The sequence below is a fragment of the Herpailurus yagouaroundi genome, unplaced genomic scaffold, assembly GCF_014898765.1.
Source record: "Herpailurus yagouaroundi ecotype Mexico unplaced genomic scaffold, PumYag 140, whole genome shotgun sequence".
NCBI classification, from domain to species: Eukaryota; Metazoa; Chordata; class Mammalia; order Carnivora; family Felidae; genus Herpailurus; species Herpailurus yagouaroundi.
The window spans coordinates 80,698,055-80,718,590 of record NW_024412395.1 but is presented as its reverse complement, the minus strand read 5'-3'; the positions used below and the strand labels follow the sequence as shown (position 1 = coordinate 80,718,590).

The window sequence follows — 20,536 nt, the reverse complement described above, 5'->3', positions numbered from 1 at the left end:
TATTAAAATTAAGAACTTTTATTCAAAAAGACAACCTAAGGGTATGAAAACATAAGCCACAACTGGGGAGACTTCTTGCAACATCCCTGATAAAAGATTAATATTCAGAATAGAAGAACACCTAGAAAGAAAGAAAGAAAGAAAGAAAGAAAGAAAGAAAGAAACAGAGGAAGAAATAAGGAAAGAAAAGAAAAGGAGAAAGGAAGGAAGAAAGGGAGGGAGGAACAGAGTGGGACAGAGACAGAGAGACCAAAAGAAAATAAGCAAAAGTCACAAGTAAGTATTTCATAAACGAGAAATACAAATGGCAAATAATCCATGAAAAGGTGTCCAACCTCATTAGTAATTAGGAAAATGCAAATTTAGATCACAACATACCATACTACCTGCTTGATTATAAAGTTGGTGCAGATGTGGATAAGGGGCTATAATACACTGCTCAAATGTAAATTGTTAGAACTACTTTGGAAAATAATTCAGCACTATTTCCAGGAGTTGAACATTCATATATCCTATGACACAGGAAATCTACTAAGTAAGTACTTTAGAGAAATCCTTAAATATAAGTACTAAGTATATTCATAACAGCAAAAGCAAACAAACCACAGAAAAACAAACTAAATAACTGAAATGTTCATCAATAGGGAATAAGGCATAGCTACATAGATCAACATGTATGAATCTTACAAACATCTTGAGTGGAAAAAAGCAAGCACAGAAGGCTAAAAACAATATAATACTGGGGGGCTTTGCACTGACAGTGTGAAGCCTGCTTGGGATTCTCTGTCTCCACCCCCACCCCCCACCCCCCGCCCCTCTCTCACTTGCACACGCACGCTCTCTCTCAAAAATAAATAAACATTTTAAAAAACCCAATATAATACAATTTTTACAAAAACTCAAATGCAGGTAAAGTAAAACATTATCTTTAGGACATTATCAAAAATGCAAATATTATTTTTGAAAGGAGTAAGGGAATGGTGACAAGAAAAAAATTCAAGTTAGGAGCCCATCTGGTGGAGGGACAGGTTGATGGGAGAGGGGCACAGGTAAATGTGGCAGTATGTTCTAGTTGTTACATTGGGAGTGGATGCACAAAGCTCACTTTATTATGCTTCTTAATCTACATTGGGTTCCTCAGTCTTGACACTGTTGATATTTGGGGCTGGATAAACCTTTGTTGTGATATTTAGTAGCATCCCAGGCCCTTCCCGCTAGATGCTTATAGCACCCGCCTCCCAGCTGTGACAATAAAAACTGTCTCCAGACATTGTCAAATGTCCCTGGGGAATAAAATTGGCCCTGGTCAAGAATCACTGATGTATATATATGATACATTTTTTGAATGTTTTAAATGTTCCATAATAAAACAAAGTTTAGAAGTGATGAGTAGAAGTTTCAGTTTGTCTGTGAAGCACAACTAGGAAGTAATCATTAAGCACTGAGAAAGCCAGAGCCTGCACAGGCCTTTGAAGTGACAGTGAGAGCTGACAGTTTCAGGAGGATTTTGACTAGCTGGTGATATTTCTAGAAATGGTACCAGGTATTGGGAAATCAATGACTCCAGAGACACTGGAGGAATATTTCTGCAACCTTTCTCAATTCTTTTGGAAATCCAAAAGCTTAGTTTAGCCTTTTTAGAATACTGTTTAATTAAAAAAAATTTTTTTTTTACATTTATTTATTTTTGAGAGACAGAGCACAAGTGAGGGAGGGGCAGAGAGAGAATGAGACAGAATCTGAAGCAGGCTCCAGGCTCTGAGCTGTCAGCACAGAGCCCGACATGGGGCTTGAACCCAAAAACCGTGAAATCATGACCCAAGCCGAAGTTGGACGCCTAACCCACTGAGCCACCCAGATGCCCCAATACTGTTTAATTTTTAAAAAATCTATTATTGATTTTTTTTAAAACAAGGCTTTTTGTTTAAAGAAGACCTCCTAAGGAACTGAAGGATGTCCATACATTTTGTTAACTTTGAGGGGATGGCTATGATTGCAAAGTCACCACACATTTAACTGTGGCCCCCAGATGACCGAGATATTAGCAGAAATAAGATCTGATAACGTAACACTGCTGTTGTAGGATGATGAGTGATCCCACAGTCACTATTGCACTCCATTAATCTAAGAGCCTCCCCAGTGATGTGGTTCTACTTGGAAATGCTTATCTGATTCTTATACTTATACTATAGCCCCATTTAACCCCTCATGGAAAGAGTTTATTACCTTCATTTTAAAAATGGGGAAACACAGGGGCACCTGGGTGGCTCAGTCAGTTAAGCGTCTGACTCTTAATTTCAGCTCAGGTCATGATCTCACGGTTAGTGGGTTCGAGCCCCATGTTGGGCTTTACACTGATAGCACTGAGCCTGCTTCAGATTCTCTCTCTCTCCCTCTCTCTCTGCCCCTCCCTGCTCACTCTCTCTCTCTCTCTCAAAAATAAATAAACATTAAAAAATTTTTTTTGATGGAGAAACAGACACAGAGAAGATACGTGAGTTTTCAAGATAACATAATCCAGAATAATTAATAGAACTGGCATGAAAATTGGGTCTGCTCAATCATGGTCTGTGTGCCTTTTTCTCTAAGCTCTGAACTGTACTTGGACATGTGTGAGCATTAGTGTGCAGATGTGTGTATGTGTTTGTGTATCTGTGGTTGGGGAGCATGAGTGTGTGTTTCTCTGAGGACAAGGGGGAAAGACAAAAGACTGAAGAGAAGAGCTAGGAGGAGAGTTATCCAATTCAGAATATGCCTTGGGCAAGATCTCTCTGAGTCTCAATTTCTTTAACTATAAAAATTCACAGAATAATTGCAAAAGTCAAATGAGATACATATTTGAAAGCACTTTATGTTTCTGTATGTAAACATGATTGTCATTATTAACATTATTACTTAAAATGCAATTCAGATTATAAAGCAGTTCTAATGGGTAAAACAACTCACATTTTCTTCATTTTATTGACACTATTTCTTACCATATGTCCAGTTCAGAGGAATATTCAGTGGCTCCCAGCAAGGCATCAGGAGGGCGGTACCAGAGGGTCACAACTTCTGAAGAGTATGTCTGGCTGGGAATAGACTTTGCCCGAGCAAGACCTGGCCAAAGAGGAAAAGCACAGACCTCACTGTCCTAGGACTTCCTGGAGAGCCAGCAAGAGATGCATGCTACCAGGAGTTAATAACTGGCAGAGTAAGCAACATTAAAAAAAATAATACACAAAATCTGGGTGCTTTTAATAGTTACTCAGTTATCTTGACCCTTGCATACATCTTCATCAAGTGAATTTCTGAAATTTTGGCCTACTTGCAGCTAGATGTGGCCTTCCTGGCAGCTAAGTATAGGGAGGTGACTAAATTCGTGCCTATATGATATAAACAGAAGTGATGTGTGAACTTCCAGACCATGCCCTTTTGGAGGAATTAAACAAACCTTCTTCCCTTTTCTTCTTCCTCTAGGCTATAATGAGAATGAGGTGGCAGCCATCTTTAAATATGTAGTTGGGGCAATACCTTAAGGATGGTGGGGCCACATGACAGAAGGAACATGGGTCAAGACACCATGGAGCCACCATACAAGCTCTGACTACTTAGGTCAGACTGTTATGTGAGAGAAAGTTAAGCTTCTAGCATGTTTACACCTCTGTAATTTGGGGTCTATGTAACAGCAACAGAACTCAATTCACAACTAATAAGGTTCCCCTCCATTTTTGCAGTCCAGGAATCCCCAGTTTAGTACATACAAGGTGGGGACTGCTAATCCAAACTAATTAGTTTGGTAAGGCCTTGAACATATCACTCTCAAGTTCTCTGGAATATAAGAGTACTTTTGTTGGTCAGCTACTTATCTCACAGAATCACATGATGTGCAGCTGGGAAAAAAACCTCAGTAGATGAGTTCTCTGTTGTGGGAATTCATAAATGAGTATCTGCCAAATGCTTATATGCTCAGATGAAAACTAATATGTCAGAATAAAGTACTGTAGCTATAGTGCAACCATCTGATATCCGCCAAACAGAGAAGAGTGGTTCCTCAGCTCTAGTTTTTTTTAACAAATATTTATTAAGCACCTACTGTGGTGTCAGGCCTTAGGGATATGATGATAAGCAAAATGGACTCAGGTTGTCTTCATAATGCTTACAGTCTAGCAGAGTAGACACAATCATTACACAAATATATGTGTATATATTGTTATAAACTGTGATAAGTACTAAAATGGAAAGATACGGTGATACCCCAGGGAAATCTGTTGTCACTTTGATAGGAATAAAAACCTCAGGTACTCATGCAACACAGCTCTATAGATGGGTGACCAGAACAAGTGCCCTGAAGCCTCTACTGCGACAGGAGTCCATCCTATAATCTGGGGTTTACCTCTTTATCCTGTCATCATGGGATAACCTTGATCTATTCTGAATTTTTATATCCATTCAGATGTAGGAAAACCTACTAGGTACAGTTCTCTCTACAAATGTCTCTCTATAAAAAATGGCAATGGGGCAGTAGAGGTACCCAAGTTTTAGGATCTGATTAGACTGGGACTTGATGGACTCCTAAGAAGCTACCAAACTTGCCCTGTTTCTTGCCTCACACTTCCTATATGGTAGTTTGACATCCTCACAAAGCACCACGTTCCATGGGCCTCCGATTTTCAAAGGCCAGGCCTAGTCAATGCTTTAGACACATGCACACAAAAGCATCATTGTTCATAGCTCAGAAAGACACTTGAGGGGAGACTTACCAAAATCAGCCAGTTTGAGCTCTCCCAGGTGACTGATGAGTAAGTTCTGAGGTTTCAGGTCCCTGTGAAGAACGTGTTGGTGGTGGATGTATGCCAGGCCCCGCAAAAGTTGAAACATGAAAAGCTGGAAGGAATGAACACCTTATCTAAGGAGATTTGAGCCACTATGTGTTGATTTCTCCTCTAAATCAAAAACAGTCATCTGAAAGAATATAGTAAAAGTGTTTCTTGTGAGGAAAAAAAAATTACATTCAGAGAGGGGGAAAAAAAAGACAAGGAAAGTCAAATAAGTAGACCATGTCCTAAACAAAGGGATTCTGCCTTTTCCTGACATCTCATTTCTTTGATACTGGAGGAATTACCCTTCCTTAAAAATCTAAAGGGAAACTTTGAAGTTTCCTTCGGAACTAGTTATTGATTTAGATGTGAAAGATTTAATTTTTTTTCCCACCGATGAACTTGGCATATAAGATCAAAGTTGACCTGGAAATGATATTCTAAGGTTTACGACTGCTTAAGTTTTCCAGGCTCTCTGATATGAAGCCCTTTTAAAAACATAACACAAGGAGACCAGACTAGGAAATATATCTTTAGATGGAATTAGGAAATAAAGGAACCATTACCTTTTAAACCTATTTTTAAGTCTGAAGTTCAAAGCTGAAAACAAGCTATATTGCAGCCATTTGACTAAAAGGAAGAAAGACCAAAAACAGGGAAAAAACAAAAACAAAAAAAACAATAGACCAAAAAAGAAAAGAAAAGAAAGAGATTAAGGAATAAATAGTTGAAGAAATAAGAGGGAAAACTACATTCTGGGCCCAAATTTTTAAATGTCGCATGTGGTTATAAGGCATAGAAACCAAAGACATTATTAGGTTCCCACCAATGTAGACGCTTAAGGAAAAACAGAATGCTTAGGATTCCAATGTCTTTTGCTCTTTTCCAGTGCCACTGGCAATTGAGAATTGAAACACCAACCTTAGTGTTTACAAAGACCTATGCCAACCGAGGACATGTTCTGGCAGTTTAGAAAAGAAAAGCCCAGCCCCAGCATTCCTGGAGACAGAGGCACAATAGCAGATGCAGAGCTGTGCAGGTAAATCCATCACACTTTTTGCATCACATCCTGGAAACTGGGAACTTCAGAGACGCTGGCACGTTTACTGGCCTAGCAATGACTAGGAGACATTGGAGGCAAGCAGAGGGGCAGCTCGATCTGACCAAAGAGGCCTGGGGGGTTTGCCCACCATGGCACAGCTGTGTCTGTGTAGTTTCATGCAGGTCCTACATCAGGCTCAGGAGCCATTTAAGAATGTTAAAAATTTCCTGACACTCCTATGTTCACTGGTTCTATGAGTTTTCCTAGTGCTTTTCAATGTGAAAATACTGAGGAAAGTGGGAGCAACAGACAATTGAGGGAGAGAGACAGAAGGGAGGAAGGGGAAAACAACGTTTATTGTATGCCTAGCACCTTTCCTAATCCTCAAAGTAATCCGTGAGGGAGATAACGCTTGTCCTTGATTTACAGATAAGAAAAATAGGGCTCAAAGATACTTTAAAAACATGTCTAGAAACTGTCAGGGCCAAAACTGAAACTCAGACCAGCCTAACTCCACTACACCATTCTGAGAAACTGGCGAAAAGAAAATTAAAACTTGACAGGGAAAGGAAGAGGGAGCTGGCTGAGTCAGAGACAGAATTTCTTAGTGGGCCAGCCTGAAACGCCTTTCATGTTGGAGTACAGACTGCTCTCACTAATTAGTCACACCCGCCCTCACCTTCTTGCTCTTCAATCCCTTTCCTCCCGGGCTCCACATGAGTGTCCACAAGCATTTGTAAATGGTAAAGCGCTGCAGTATTTATGTATGGTATTTTATTTTATTTATTTTTATTTTATTAACATTTTATTTATTTTTGAGAGGGAGAGAGAGAGAGAGAGTGTGTGTGAGCCGAGAAGGGGCAGAGAGAGAGGGAGACACAGAATCTGAAGCAGGCTCCAGGCTCCAAGCTGCCAGCACAGAGCCTGACATGGGGCTCCAACTTAACGAACTGTGAGATCATGACCTGAGCCGAAGTCAGGCGCCCAACTGACTGAGCCACTCAGGCGCCCCACACATACGGTATTTTAGAGCCACACTTCTCAAAACTGCAGTCTGCCCTGACTAACCTCACCACTCACTCACTCTTGAATCCTTTGCAACCTGGATTCTTCCTTCACACCACCAAAGCACCATTAATAGAACTCAATCCCATGGTGTTTTCTCAGTCAACACCAAGCCAGATCTCGGGCGATTCTTTCCGGAGAGACTTCCCATACCCCAGGGGTTCGTCCTGTTTCCAACACAGTGAGGCTCTTGGGGACAAGATAATTTCATTGGGCTACTGCCACCTGGGCCAGAGTGAGCATTTTCACTGCTGCCCTGGCTATGGAGAACTCATCCCTATTCCCACTTGTTTTGATGGGAAAACTTTTTCCTTTGTGCTTCCACATACCCCTAATAAACCCCTCTATTTATTAGTGTATCCCTCACAAATCCACAAAATAGTCAAGTGTGGTTTTCAATTGTATTCCTGGTATTAGTGACACTCTCAACCATGCCTTCCCTGAAATTGTCTTTTCCTTTGATTTCCATGAGAGTGTATTTTTCTGGATCCTCTACATTCCTAAAAGCTTCTTTCTTTTGTCTCTTGCTGTCCTGCTCCTCTTTCAACCCCTAAAGGCGAAAGTTCTATAATCAGTTCTTTTATCTTTGTGCATTTGCTCTTTGGGCTATCTACTCTCTTGTCTTTAACTACAAACTACATGTTCCAATTGCCCTCAAGTCTACATCTCCAGCGTCTATCTTCCTCTTGGGCACCAATCTCCTCTCCAATTGTTTGCTGCTCATTTTCCTTTGGATTTCCACCTCAACTAGAAGCTCACTATGTCTAAAACAGGAATTCTCCTCCTCCTCCTCCTCTTCAATCAACTTCTTCTATTTCTGTTAATAGAGCTATAATTCTTCTGGTCAATCAAGGAGATTATGTTAGAAACCCAGAGGCTAAGGCCTTTACCCTAGACTTCCTGAATCAGATGCCCAGGTCATTCATCTGCTCATTGAAGTTTGAGAAGCACTGGGCCAGCCCACATCAATGAACTCCTAATGAAATCCCCTACTCTTTAATCCATCCCACAGACCACAGTTACATAAATTTCCTTCTGATCATGTTATTCTCTCTCAATGCAAACCCCTTGAATGACTCTACTGTCTAAGAAATAGAGTCCACATCTTAGAAAATAAGGTTCTCAACCACCTACCGAATCTATTTTTCCAGACTTACATATCCTCATTTTACTAATATATTCTCTATTTCGGGCCAATAGGACCAGAGATGCAGTACTCTGGAAAAGAATCTTAACCAAGAATCATTTTTAGCAATGGCAAAAACTGGTTCTATAACTTCAGGCAAAATATTTGTCTTATCAAACCTTGGATTCCAATTCTGCAAATTAAGAAAGTTAGAGCAGCCCAGAGTTTTTAAGGCTTTTTTTTCCTGCTGCAACTTACCATAAGAAATACATGTGTATCCAGTACTTGCATTCATACATAGATATAAGCGCTGTTTCAAGTGGCACAAAAGTTGCACAAAATAATACTTATTCTTGCTAGGTGTAACATACCCTAATATTTTCTATTCTTTTCTCACCTATTCTATTTCATTTTTTAAAATGCTCGTTGCTGATTGCCAAATTGATTTCATAACCCGCTAATGGGTCAAAACACAAAGACTGAAAAGTAATGTAGTTCATTTAACCCTAACAGTCCATGACTCTGGGATCCTCTTTCCCGAACACATCCTCTACTTCTCTGTTCTGTATCTTTGCTGAAAACATTCCTTCCTTCTGTGACATCTTCCCCTATTACAGACTCTTGAAATGCAATGTATCTTTTAATGTCTGCCTTAATAAAAGCTCTTAAAATGAGAAGATATCTTTTATTTTTTTTGTACATCTACATGAGGCCTTATTTCTCACTCGGTATTATTCACAAATGTCCTGTAATAGAATTGGTGCATATTTCTTATCTCTTGTTTTTGGTTGTAAGGCCCCTGAGGGCAGGACTCATGTCTTCTTCATGGCTTTTTATCCTTCTAACCATTTAGCACAGTGCCTGGTATGAGAGTCACTCAAGCCTGAAAATATTCTATCTTTCTCACAGTTATTCTTTCTCTAAGCCTTCCTCTATCTAATCAACATCTCTAGTTCCTTGGTTCTTCTATTCTGTCCCTAGCTATCAGCAACCTGCCTATCTTCACTTCCTTCCCTCAGATTAGGCTCCTTTTAGAAGTCTCTGACCATCACTGTAACCTCTCTCTTGACAGTCTCCTCAACTCTCTTGCCCAACTGTCTTTTTCTTTCATATGTCTGGCAAAACCCCAACTCTGAATCACTCTAACAGTCTACTTTTCATATTCCTCTATTTGAATTGCTAAGCGCTGCTATTAAAAAGGAAATCCCATGATCATGAAGATAATTTAATGGTTTTCATTCTCACTGGAGTCCTCAACACACTACTAGACATTCCTTCTTTTTGCCTAATTAGGTCTCTATCCATTCTCCACCAGCTATCTCAAAATGTTTTCACTCTCCTCAACCCCTTGTCCTCAAATCTTCTTTTCCCCTTTGCTTGTAGGACTGGATGGGTCCCCTTACTATGAATTCTCATAGCGTTTCTAGTTAACATGGCCATCGCCCTTATCACTTTGCTTCTTATTGCCTATTTAAGTCCATATATCTTACCGGGCTTTAAGCTTATCGAAAGTAAGAAACACAACTTACTCATTATTGAAACCTCAAAACTTAATATAATATGAAGTACTCAATCATTCTTGAATGAATGAAGGAAAGAAGGAATATAAATATTAGTTAAATGAATGAATATGAATACATCATATACAAATTTCATATATGTTATATCAAGGACCAATTAATTAATTAATGCCAATAAAAACCTTAGGGCATGAAAAGTATGAAATAAAAATGGTTTCTAAAGTTCATAACAGACATAGAATTACAGCTAGTTGAGAGTTTATTATTATTTCTATTCCAATGACTAGAAAATGGAATTTGGTCCCATTTATAATAGGATCTGATATAAGAGGCAAACAGATAACTAAATTAGACCTAACAAAGGTAGTTTGTTTGCTGATTCTATTGGGAAAATATAAGTACAACACTATCACAGACCACAGTAGTCTGCCACGAATAAGGTATTTATTTTATAATGTCTTAGCTTTACTTCTTTCCTTTTAATGCAATTCTTTTTCATTGGTGTCTATTTTTAAAGACATTTGCATGATGGCCATGACTAACAAGGTTAAGCTGCCTGGAAAATAGACATTGCTCTATATCTTGAGGGGCAACTCTTGAAAAAAACTTTTCTCTAGAATATCAATGATAGGCATCTTCTTACTTAGTATCATGAGACTTTGCTTTGTGATGACAGTGTGTTTCAAAATTCTTCTCCTGAATCCTGACCCTCAAAGTACTCACCCTGACATTGTGAGGATGAAGCCCTCCTGGGTGCTGAGACATGTACTGGGCCAGGTCTGTGTGCTACACAAAATGGTGGAGAGAGTAACATTAGTGGAGCTTGAACAGTGTCCTAAAGTAGACCATAGATTGGCTGTCAGAGGTATTATAAAGTTGAGAATTTTTGAGACTGAAGTACAAAAGATACACAACCAGGTTTCCTGAGACCTCACTATTAAGGTCAAACACAGGGTGTCTTTCTAAATGGCTTCTTACAAGGAAGCTTGTTTCTCGTCACAAAAAGATGCTCATTTTAAATGACTGCCACTGAAGGCAGTGGAGCGGGCATGTCTCACTCTCCTTGGAGGCAAGTCAAGTATACATGCCCTATGATTTATTTCTGCTAATATCTGAATGTTTTTCCTTTCAAAAATATGAAAATGAGTTATTTTTAGTAAACTTGTATACAATTTTTAAAGACCTTGTGATTCATGTCTTTATTGTCAATGAAAAAATGTTGGATTCTGCTCAGATGGTAATTAAAAATAGATAAAAAATAAGTACAAAAGTTTTATTGAGGATGCAAGCTCAAAGTGCTTATTTATTATTGTTGGTAAGGGGGGGAAAGACAACAAATACAGTGGGTAAAGAAGCAGGACTAAAGAAGGAGTGTAAGAACAATAAGCTCTGGCAATCATAATAATGAAAATTTCCATGACACTTTCCACATTGTAATGAAAGTTTTATCATGCCATAAAATATTAACAGATTCATTGTACAAGCACCAGGCTTTTCCCTCATGCTTTATAAAATGCTGGGGCAACTCACCATGTATTCAAAAACAAATGTCAGTGTCTCTTTGGTATGGATTATGTCGTGCAGGAGCACAATATTGGCATGTTTCAAACCCTTCAGGAGAGAAGCTAGAAAAAATTAAACAAAATATTAATTCAATCATTGATAATGAAAGTACTGCTTTAAAGATATCAAGCAGTATTTATTTTTTAAACATTTCAAATCAATCATTCTGATTTTTTTATTGCTGGGAAAAAATTCTCATGAAATAATATTAAAAATTACAAAGGACCTTCATCATTTGTCAAATGGCAAGCCACTGCATTTACATAACTTATTTTTCTTACAGGCTAGAGCAGTTGCAAAAAACTATGTTTCCATTTATCTAATCAATTTCATCAAAGCACTCAGAGCACTTTGCAAATGCTTCCCTCTGGGAATCTTATCTCTGCTTCAGAGTTACAGGAGAGGAGGCCTGGAGAGATAAAGGCCATTGGAGGAGCAGGAAATGGAGTATTCTGCCTTCTAGAGTAGGACTTTGCAACATGTGACCATTCTCCAAAATTCAAAGTGTCACAGAGGGTCAGCAGGGCCCGTGGATGTGATTAGTGGAAGGCAGGGATAAGGGTATGGGATGAACATAACAGAGTGGAGAGCATTTCTTAAAGGCAGAATTGCCAACCTCTGTGGAAAGGAGAAAATGCAAACTTGAAAAGAGGACAGAGCCAATCTTGGGGAGCCCAGGAGAGTGGGAGTGGTGAAGTTTGAGGACTGTCTCTTGCATCTTTAATAACAAATTACTATTAGGTCACTAAAGGCAATCACTTTATTTTTTTTAATTTGTATTTATTTTTGAGACAGAGAGAGACAAAGCATGAACGGGGGAGGGTCAGAGAGAGGGAGACACAGAATCTGAAACAGGCTCCAGGCTCTGAGCTGTCAGCACGGAGCCCGACGCGGGGCACGGACCGCGAGATCATGACCCGAGCCGAAGTCGGCTGCTTAACCGACTGAGCCACCCAGGCGCCCCACTAAAGTCAATCTTAAAAGGGAGAAGTCAGCACAAAAGGCCAGTGAGTGGCTGGGAAGGAGTCTGAAAAGCTCTCTTTGGGAGCTTCAGGGATATGAACCCCCCGAGCTTCACAAGGGTGGAGACCAGAAAAGGCATGCTAGGGAGATGATGAGTCTCAGTTCAGGACATCCCTGGATGAATAAGTAGTGTCCTTAAGACTTACAGGAAAGGAAAAGTGAAGTATAAAAATTCAAATCAATGTTCTGCAGGGTATGCTTGTATATCATGAATCTCCTTCACCAACTCTTCCCCAGAATTCCATAAGATTAAAACCAAACCCAAACACTACCTTCAAATTTTGGAACAAATTACTCCTCTCAGGAATCTTTCCTGTTGTAATGATCCTCTGCTATTTTGCCCTTCTGATAGCCATTTTCCTTTCTAGTGGGAATACCTCCACTTTCCTCTGGGGAAAAATCCCTCTGCCCACTCAGTCCATGCTTTTCCGGTGGGGCTGACCCCATGGCTACCCACGACTGGGCGTATCCCCCAGGCCTGACCAATCAGAGGACAGTACCCTCTAGCCACAGTGATTGCTTCAGAGACAGACACAGAACCCTACTTTGCTGGTGCCGTCCAGAAAGAAGTGCTTTCTTTTCCACTGTGAGAAGAAGGCTGAGCTTGTAGGATTTCACCAGGAGCTGCTCTGGCCAGATTACCAACACCTGGTGAGAGCATGTCTGGGAATAAAACTAAGGCAGAGAAAAACAGTGTTGGGGATGGAGAGGCATGGATTCCTGGTGACGTCATCTACGCCCTGCTAGCGCATAGTTATCAGAACTATTAGCTGGTGACTTTCCTTCTTAACATCAGTTTGAGCTGGGAACCTTTAATCACCAAAGGAGCAGGTATAATAGGTTATACCTGCTAATCTTACTTTGCTCTAATGACTAATACTCTAACTTTACTTTTTGCCCCCCAAGTCTTTATGAGCTAAATTTATTATTTCATTTTTACAAACACATTGCTTTGTAAATGTAGTAAACAGTTTCACAGGCATTTGTTTGATGTCCCTACCCCCACCCAGCCTGAAGGCTACATGGGAATGGAGGGAGTGACTTTTCCTCTCTTTTGGATGCAGCTGCACCACCTAGTACAACACTCAGCCAAGAGTAAGCACTTAATTTGTCAGATATATTTATTGAATGTCTTAACAGGGAACTGACTGTGGAGCCAGAGGCCTTAATGTGAATCCTGGCCTCATCACTTTCTATCTGAGTGAGCTCAGGAGAGTATCACACTCTTTATGAAAAAAAGATAATGCCTTTTCTGACTTCACTTCACAGGGTTGACATGAGGATGGAATCAGATGTTATGTGTGGAAACCTTGGAAAATATAAACCATCACATGGTTGCAAATTAGAATTAATATCCCAGCCATCAGTTTCTTCTGCCCTCCCTTTTACCTTGAATTCCACTAAACTCCCACTCCAAGATTAGTATCTTTAACTTTTGTTTATGTTATATTTCTGCTAGAGTTTTCAGCACCCTCCATATTTATAACAGTGACTTCTTACCATCAATTGAGAATGCTGTATTTTGTGTAATTTTTATTTATGAATTATGTTAATTTTCTCTTCCTGCACACACGTATATACACACACATGCATTACAAAGCATGCACCAAAACTAGATTGATTTTAAGGGAAATGGGTAAAGCTGAAATTGTTAAGATATTTTAATTTAATTTAATTTTTTTTTTAATTTTTTTTTCAACGTTTTTTATTTATTTTTGGGACAGAGAGAGATAGAGCATGAACGGGGGAGGGGCAGAGAGAGAGGGAGACACAGAATCGGAAACAGGCTCCAGGCTCTGAGCCATCAGCCCAGAGCCCGACGCAGGGCTGGAACTCAAGGACCTCGAGATCGTGACCTGGCTGAAGTCGGACGCTTAACCGACTGCGCCACCCAGGCGCCCCTTTAATTTTATTTTTAATACAATTTTATTCTTACTTAAATTTGATCTTGCTAAAACTTGTGATGCTTATTTTTAAAATCATGGTGGTGATGGGGTGCCTGGGTGGCTCAGTCAGTAAGCGTCTGACTTCGGCTCAGGTCATGATCTCCCAGCTAGTGGGTTCGACTCTCAAGTGAGGCTCTGTGCTGACAGCTCAGAGCCTGGAACCCGCTTCGGATTCTGTCTCCCTCTCTCTCTCTGCCCCTCCCCCACTCACACTCTGTCTGTCTGTCTCTCTCTTTCAAAAAGTAAATAAACATTAAAAAAATTTTTTTAAATAAAAAAAATAAAATCATGGTGGTGTGTTTTCTTAATCATGATGGCTTCATACTATCAAGGAACAGTATCTACTTAGGATGAGGCTCACTGCTAACAATAGTGTGGTTATAAAATCTTTATTTTATATAGTTTTCTTGATAATTTCTGCTTTATAAGAGTAGGAAAAGTGTCAGTTTGACCACTTCTCTGTTGTTCACTTATATTTATATTATTAGTCTTATCTTCAATTCACAATTTCTTTGCAGAAATACTTTTAAACTCCTCTCAACTCTTTTTCTCATACCCTGATCCAATTCAGCAAATCTGTTGGTTATACCTTCATAACATGTCCAGAATCCCTCCCTTCTTGCCATCGCCTCTGCTATCATCCCAGACCAAGTTATCATCATATCTTGGCTGAATTAGTGCAAACACCTTCTAGCTAGTCTCTCGCTGCATCCTCTCTCCCTTCCTGTAGTCTGTCATGCACAGAACAGCCAGCTACTGTGATCCTTCTAAGATTGAAGTCAAGGCATGTCTCTGCTCCAGATGAGTCTCTCATGTCACTCAGAATAAGATACAAAAGACTTACAATGGCCTGTCCAGCCATTACCTCCTTGCCCTCATATTCCTATTCTTGCTCACTTGGCTCTAACACATTCGCCTCCTAACTGTTCCTTGGACACTTCCAAACACATTTCCTCCCTGGGTCTTACAATTTTCCTTGTCTCTGCGTATAATCCTCTTATCCCATTGTCTGTGCATTTCTTCCCTTGCTTCCTTCAGGTCTCCACTCAAACCATACACACGAAGTCTAGGCTTCCATGACCCTTCTCAATGAAATAGCAGCCTCCCCACCCCAGACCTACCCTAGTGATCCTCTGTCCCTTTGCCCTGCTTTTTTCTTCTCCACAGCACCTGCTGCTTATTACACCAAACATACTACTATTTTCTTTCTTTCTTTCTTTCTTTCTTTCTTTCTTTCTTTCTTTCTTTCTGTGGGGGAGAGGGGCAGAGAGAGAGAGAGAGAGAGAGAGAGAGAGAAGCCCAAGCAGGCTCCATGCTTAGCAAGAAGCCCAACTTGGGGCTCCATCCCATGATCCTGGTATCATGACCTTAGCTAAAATCAAGAGTGGGATGCTCAGTTGACTGAGTCACCCAGGTGCCCCTCTATTTTTATTTTCTATTCACCCTTAAGAATGTATTTTTATTTTCTATTCACCCTGTAAGAATGTCCCCATTGAAAGTAGGGACTTCTGTCTTTTATGCTTATTGCTATATCTCTAGTGTCTAGAACAATCTTTGGTCTATTACAAACATCAAATAAATATTTACTATTGAATTAGTGTCACTAATTACCTAATGTCATTTCTATATCTATAATTGGTTGGCATAGGGTGTTTCTGTGAAATGCTTTCATTCCTTGTTTCTCTTCATTGTCTTCCTCATTAGATTATAAATGTTTGAGTGTTATTGCCATGTCTACTACAGCTTTTTTAACACCCCCGAACTACTGAAATACTTCTTTGGAAACTGTGGCTTTTGGTGAGTAATAATAGGCAATTTACGTGACACAGTAGATGATGTTTAAAGAATTTATCTCACGGTGTTGTTTGGCCCATCTACCAAAGGGATCTAAAATGCTTACAGCTTCAGATGTGTGGGTCTCAAACCCAAGAAGAAAAGGTCTTTCTTCTAACTCCAAGCCTGCCTCATAAACTTCAGAGCAGGATATGGTGTGTTGTGCAGACTCACAAGCTGAGGGATACAAAAGCCACCTGAGAAGGGGAAAGATCCTTAAATCAGAGCATCCTGGTTCCTGTTAAATAATTCACACATTCTAAGTATACCTATCTCTGTGTTTCTTCAAAGAAAAGACACACAGATAAATTGGGGAGGCTTTAAAGCTCCAGAAAAGTGGAATCACAATGGAATTTCTTTGAGTCCTTTCAAAATACTTCCATGGTGATGATGATGATGATGATGATACCTCATTGAGCATTTACTACATGCCAGGCATTGTTGTAAGAATTCTGCATATATTAACTTGGTATGAGAACACTCAGAAAGCCAAAGAGAAAACCTGAAGAAAACAACAGAATCCCAAAGATCAGGAACAAATGAGCCACAACTGAACATTATTCAGCTCATTTACAAAATGCAAAGTATTTCTTTCTTTATTTTAAATGTCCAAAAGTAGATGACCAACTGGTTGAACATTAAATGGCATTTAATTTGATTCTCATATATGTAAGATATTTAATAATTTAAAAAAATGTTTTCATCTTGCAATGATATGAAAATATTTATTTTCTTGGTTTTGTTAATTTTATTGGGGGTTGTGGCTTAGTGAAGGTGTAGGAAAATTGATGCTTTTCCAAGTGCAATGGGTCATGATGTTTTGATTTTACTCTGCTGTGTTCTGTTTTAAATTTTTTTTTTCAACGTTTATTTATTTTTGGGACAGAGAGAGACAGAGCATGAATGGGGGAGGGGCAGAGAGAGAGGGAGACACAGAATCGGAAACAGGCTCCAGGCTCCGAGCCATCAGCCCAATGCCTGACGCGGGGCTCAAACTCACGGACCGTGAGATCGTGACCTGGCTGAAGTCGGACGCTTAACCGACTGCGCCACCCAGGCGCCCCTGCTGTGTTCTGTTTTAGTTTGTGTAAAAGACGATAATGACAAGGAAAAACAAGGCTGGCCCTCAAAGTCCTAGGGCACGTATATATGTAGTGAATAGCTGGCTGTGAGCTTTTGAAGGCATGGATTGTCCCTGTCCCTGTTTTTCTATCTCCTGCACCTAGCATAGGCCTGGCATGTGGCGCTGAATACGTGCTTGCAAATTAATGAAGACCAAACTGTTGTAATTGAGTTTATGTAGGAGTCAATAATGGAGCCAATTTCCATCCTCAACCTCCACTGAGTATTGAATTAAAAAGAGTTTGTGGTTCCTGATGTTACATTTTTTCTGGCCTGGGTGTCACAAATCCAGTCAATGAGTTGAGTTATTCATTTCAAGAAAAGAAATCTAGATAAATTTAAATAAATGTTAAGACAAATGTTAGATAAATACTTATCTAATTTCTTTGGAATTGTAATCCAATCACATATCATCATCCTGACAATGTTTTGTAAAAATATAACTATACACATGTAAATGTGCTATGTCTGTGCTATGATTTGATTGCATTCAATGGAGGACTTCTTGTCAACCAGGCCTCCCACAATCTATTTGTAGTAACAGGCAACTCAGGAGTTCTTCCTGGTATCCTCTACCACATTGCATGACCTTGGGGAGGTTCCTTAGTCTATTTTTGGTTCAGTTTTCTTATATATGGACTGGGAATAATTACTTTATGTTTTCTTCAAAAAAATTTTTTTAAATGTTTGTTTATTTTTAAGAAAGAGAGACACAGAGCATGGGTGGGGGAGGGGCAGAGAGAGGGCGACACAGAATCCCAAGCAGGCTCCAAGCTCTGAGCTGTCAGCACAGAGCCCGACGTGTGAGCTCGAACCCACGAACTGTGAGATCATGACCTGAGCCGAAGTTGGATGCTCAACTAACTGAGCCACCCAGGTGCCCCTGTAATGTTTTCTGTTAGAGAATGATATTGAAAGATTCTCAGCTAAAACTGTTTCTAACTTAAACATTGCAATTGCTGATGCTGTAGAGTACATGATAGAATCAGAATTGACAAATTTATAATATTATTTTCTTTAAAATATTTCTTCTGCATTTTGCTTAAGGTTTATACAAAATGTATCATAAAAACAGATTTCTATTTTTATTTTTAGTTTCGCTAAAGGAGAAGTGCTTGAGTTACAGATTTCTAAATTTATCATAATAAAGTAGCATTAGAATAGAATAGATTCTAATATCTAACAATTCTGATTACTAGTTCTGAGGCTCGGCCAAGTTACTTCAGACTCCTTCATCTGAACAACAAAAATAACATGCTTTACCTACTAGAGTTGATGTAAGTGTTTTTTTAAAAAAAAAGGTAATGGGGGAAAGGAAGAGAAAATATTATGTCATATATCTAGTCTTCAAAAAAGATTAGTTATATGACTGCTTCCTAAACAAATGCTGCTAAGAGAGTGAAAGTCCTGGGTTTGAACCGAAAGTTTCCATTTTTTATTTTCCACTTAAAATAATGCACATTATTAAGACATTGATACACAGTTTCATAAAATTAGGGAATGTGTTCTTATATAAAAGCTTAAAATATTCACCTATTCAAATGAAAGTATCTTCTCCTAGTTGTAAAAATAAACATTTAAAATATAATTCCAGAGCCAATTGTGGAAGATTTTTTCAAGTTGTTATAAAGGCAGCTAATCTTTTTAATTAGCAAAGGAATGAGGGTAGGGAACATGTCTATTTTGTGCACTACTATGTGTCTAGAAGCCAACAGAGTGCCTGGCCATAGTAGGTGGTCAATAAATATTTGTAGAATATTCATAGAGAGTGTACAGATTTTTGAATCAGAGAAATTTGGTTTGAAGCATGGCTATATGGTAGAATAATAGTAATATCTATCTCCAGAGATTGTTAAAAAGATTGGAAGAGGTAACATATGAAAAGTATCTGGCATGTGTATTAAGTTATGTTTTCCTTCGTGTTGTTCATACTTTTGCTGATTTCATAATATTACATGTTAAGATCAAATAGTATTCCAAATGGCCAGACTAATGAACCACCACATGTATTCTACTTATATATAAAGAGACCATGCATGTAGTAAAATTCTATTCAGTAAATCTTTGGCTGATATCCCATCAGAGCAGCCAAACTGTTCAGGAAAAGTAATTCCTGCTTCAAGGCTTTAAAAAAAAAATCTGCATTACTTGTTCAGTTTTTCTGCATGTGGCTTTCGGTTGCCTTTTTAGCTAGTGACCCAGGGTTTTAACTAATGAACTCCAGCTGTTCTTATTTTGCCTTCCATCCCTTCTCATTTAACCTCCTGTCTCCCTGGTCTCACATCCTTAAAGTTCTTACAGGAAAAATGGGACAGTGCCAAAGTTTCCAAATGAGGCCTCATCCCTTCTTGAGGGGAGAGGGCTCCTTTAACAAGGGCTTCTAGCTTTCTCAATGATGGAAAAAGAAACATTCATTGTTGGAAAATGGATGCCTAACAACCTCCAATGTGTCAAAAATCCTCTTGTGGTTTTTAATATTATACAAGCAAAGCGTTCAGTAAGGTAAGTCCATAAAACAAACCAAGAAAGTCCACAGCTGAATACTAAATGTAATTGCAAACACCTGTGAAGGAGAGGCAATTTCTTAGTAAATATGCAATAAAAGAAACATCTACCATACAGAACAATACAGATCCAGCTTTTCTGAACCATGCTGAGAACCATCTGTTAGCAAAACTGGCAAAATTTTTCATTGTTAAGTCAAATGTCAACCTGAAAAACTTGGCTGTGGGCAAAATCTGAGCAAGGCAGTCCTGAAGTAATAGGCAAGCTCAAACGCACAAAGACAACACCATGAAAATGCGGTGAAGCTGGGCCAGAGGCTCTCCCATTATATTGGTGACCTGGGGATTTCTATTATGTTCAGAAATACTATTCAACCTATCCACACAACTCCTTCTAAATCTGATCATACTTTCATGGGGACCACTAATAAGTACATTAGTAAATACAGCTTCCATTATATTAAACACTTAAAACCACACTTTCCTCCAGAATGCACCTGATCTTACCAGGATGAATTCCCGGCTAACCTGACGGCCATTTGGCCCCTATACTCAAATTCAAAACAACATATTTCCCAGGGGCTCTAAAAGACTTTTGAAAATGGCATCAAATTCAGTTATAAACTCATTTTGTAAATTGCTTTTTCCATGCCTGTTTGCATAACCCATCCTTCCAAGCTCAGTTCAAAATCTACTGACTCCATTAGCCACACTGAGACTAACTGGTTCTCATATTAGTTTATGTCTCTTTTTAACCTCCATTATAACACTTGTAACCTGAATCATCTGCTCTGTTAAGACTGAAAATGACAGAGAGCAAAAATCAGGGCTTTTTCTTCTCATCCTTCATAATGCCCAGCAATATGGTGGGCATATAAGTATGTGTTCCATAAAGAAGGGAAAATAGTTAACAGGGGAGAAAGTAAAAGAGAAGAGACATTTCTTTTCTTCTTCTTCTTCTTCTTCTTCTTCTTCTTCTTCTTCTTCTTCTTC

At 39.1% G+C, this 20,536-nt stretch overlaps 1 protein-coding gene across 4 annotated transcripts in view; it reads right to left on the bottom strand.

Moving 5' to 3' along the window:
* The window catches only part of CDK15 (cyclin dependent kinase 15), an 86,491-nt gene that overhangs the window by 55,192 nt on the left and 10,763 nt on the right, over window positions 1–20,536 (bottom strand). For all 4 annotated transcript variants that reach the window (XM_040475871.1, XM_040475873.1, XM_040475870.1 and 1 more), the window contains exons 5-8: window positions 11,083–11,177; window positions 10,276–10,338; window positions 4,743–4,866; window positions 2,979–3,099 (exon numbers count right to left, since the gene is read on the bottom strand). In XM_040475871.1, the coding sequence (XP_040331805.1) occupies window positions 2,979–3,099; window positions 4,743–4,866; window positions 10,276–10,338; window positions 11,083–11,177 (403 nt within the window). The remainder of the gene's footprint in view (window positions 1–2,978; window positions 3,100–4,742; window positions 4,867–10,275; window positions 10,339–11,082; window positions 11,178–20,536) is intronic.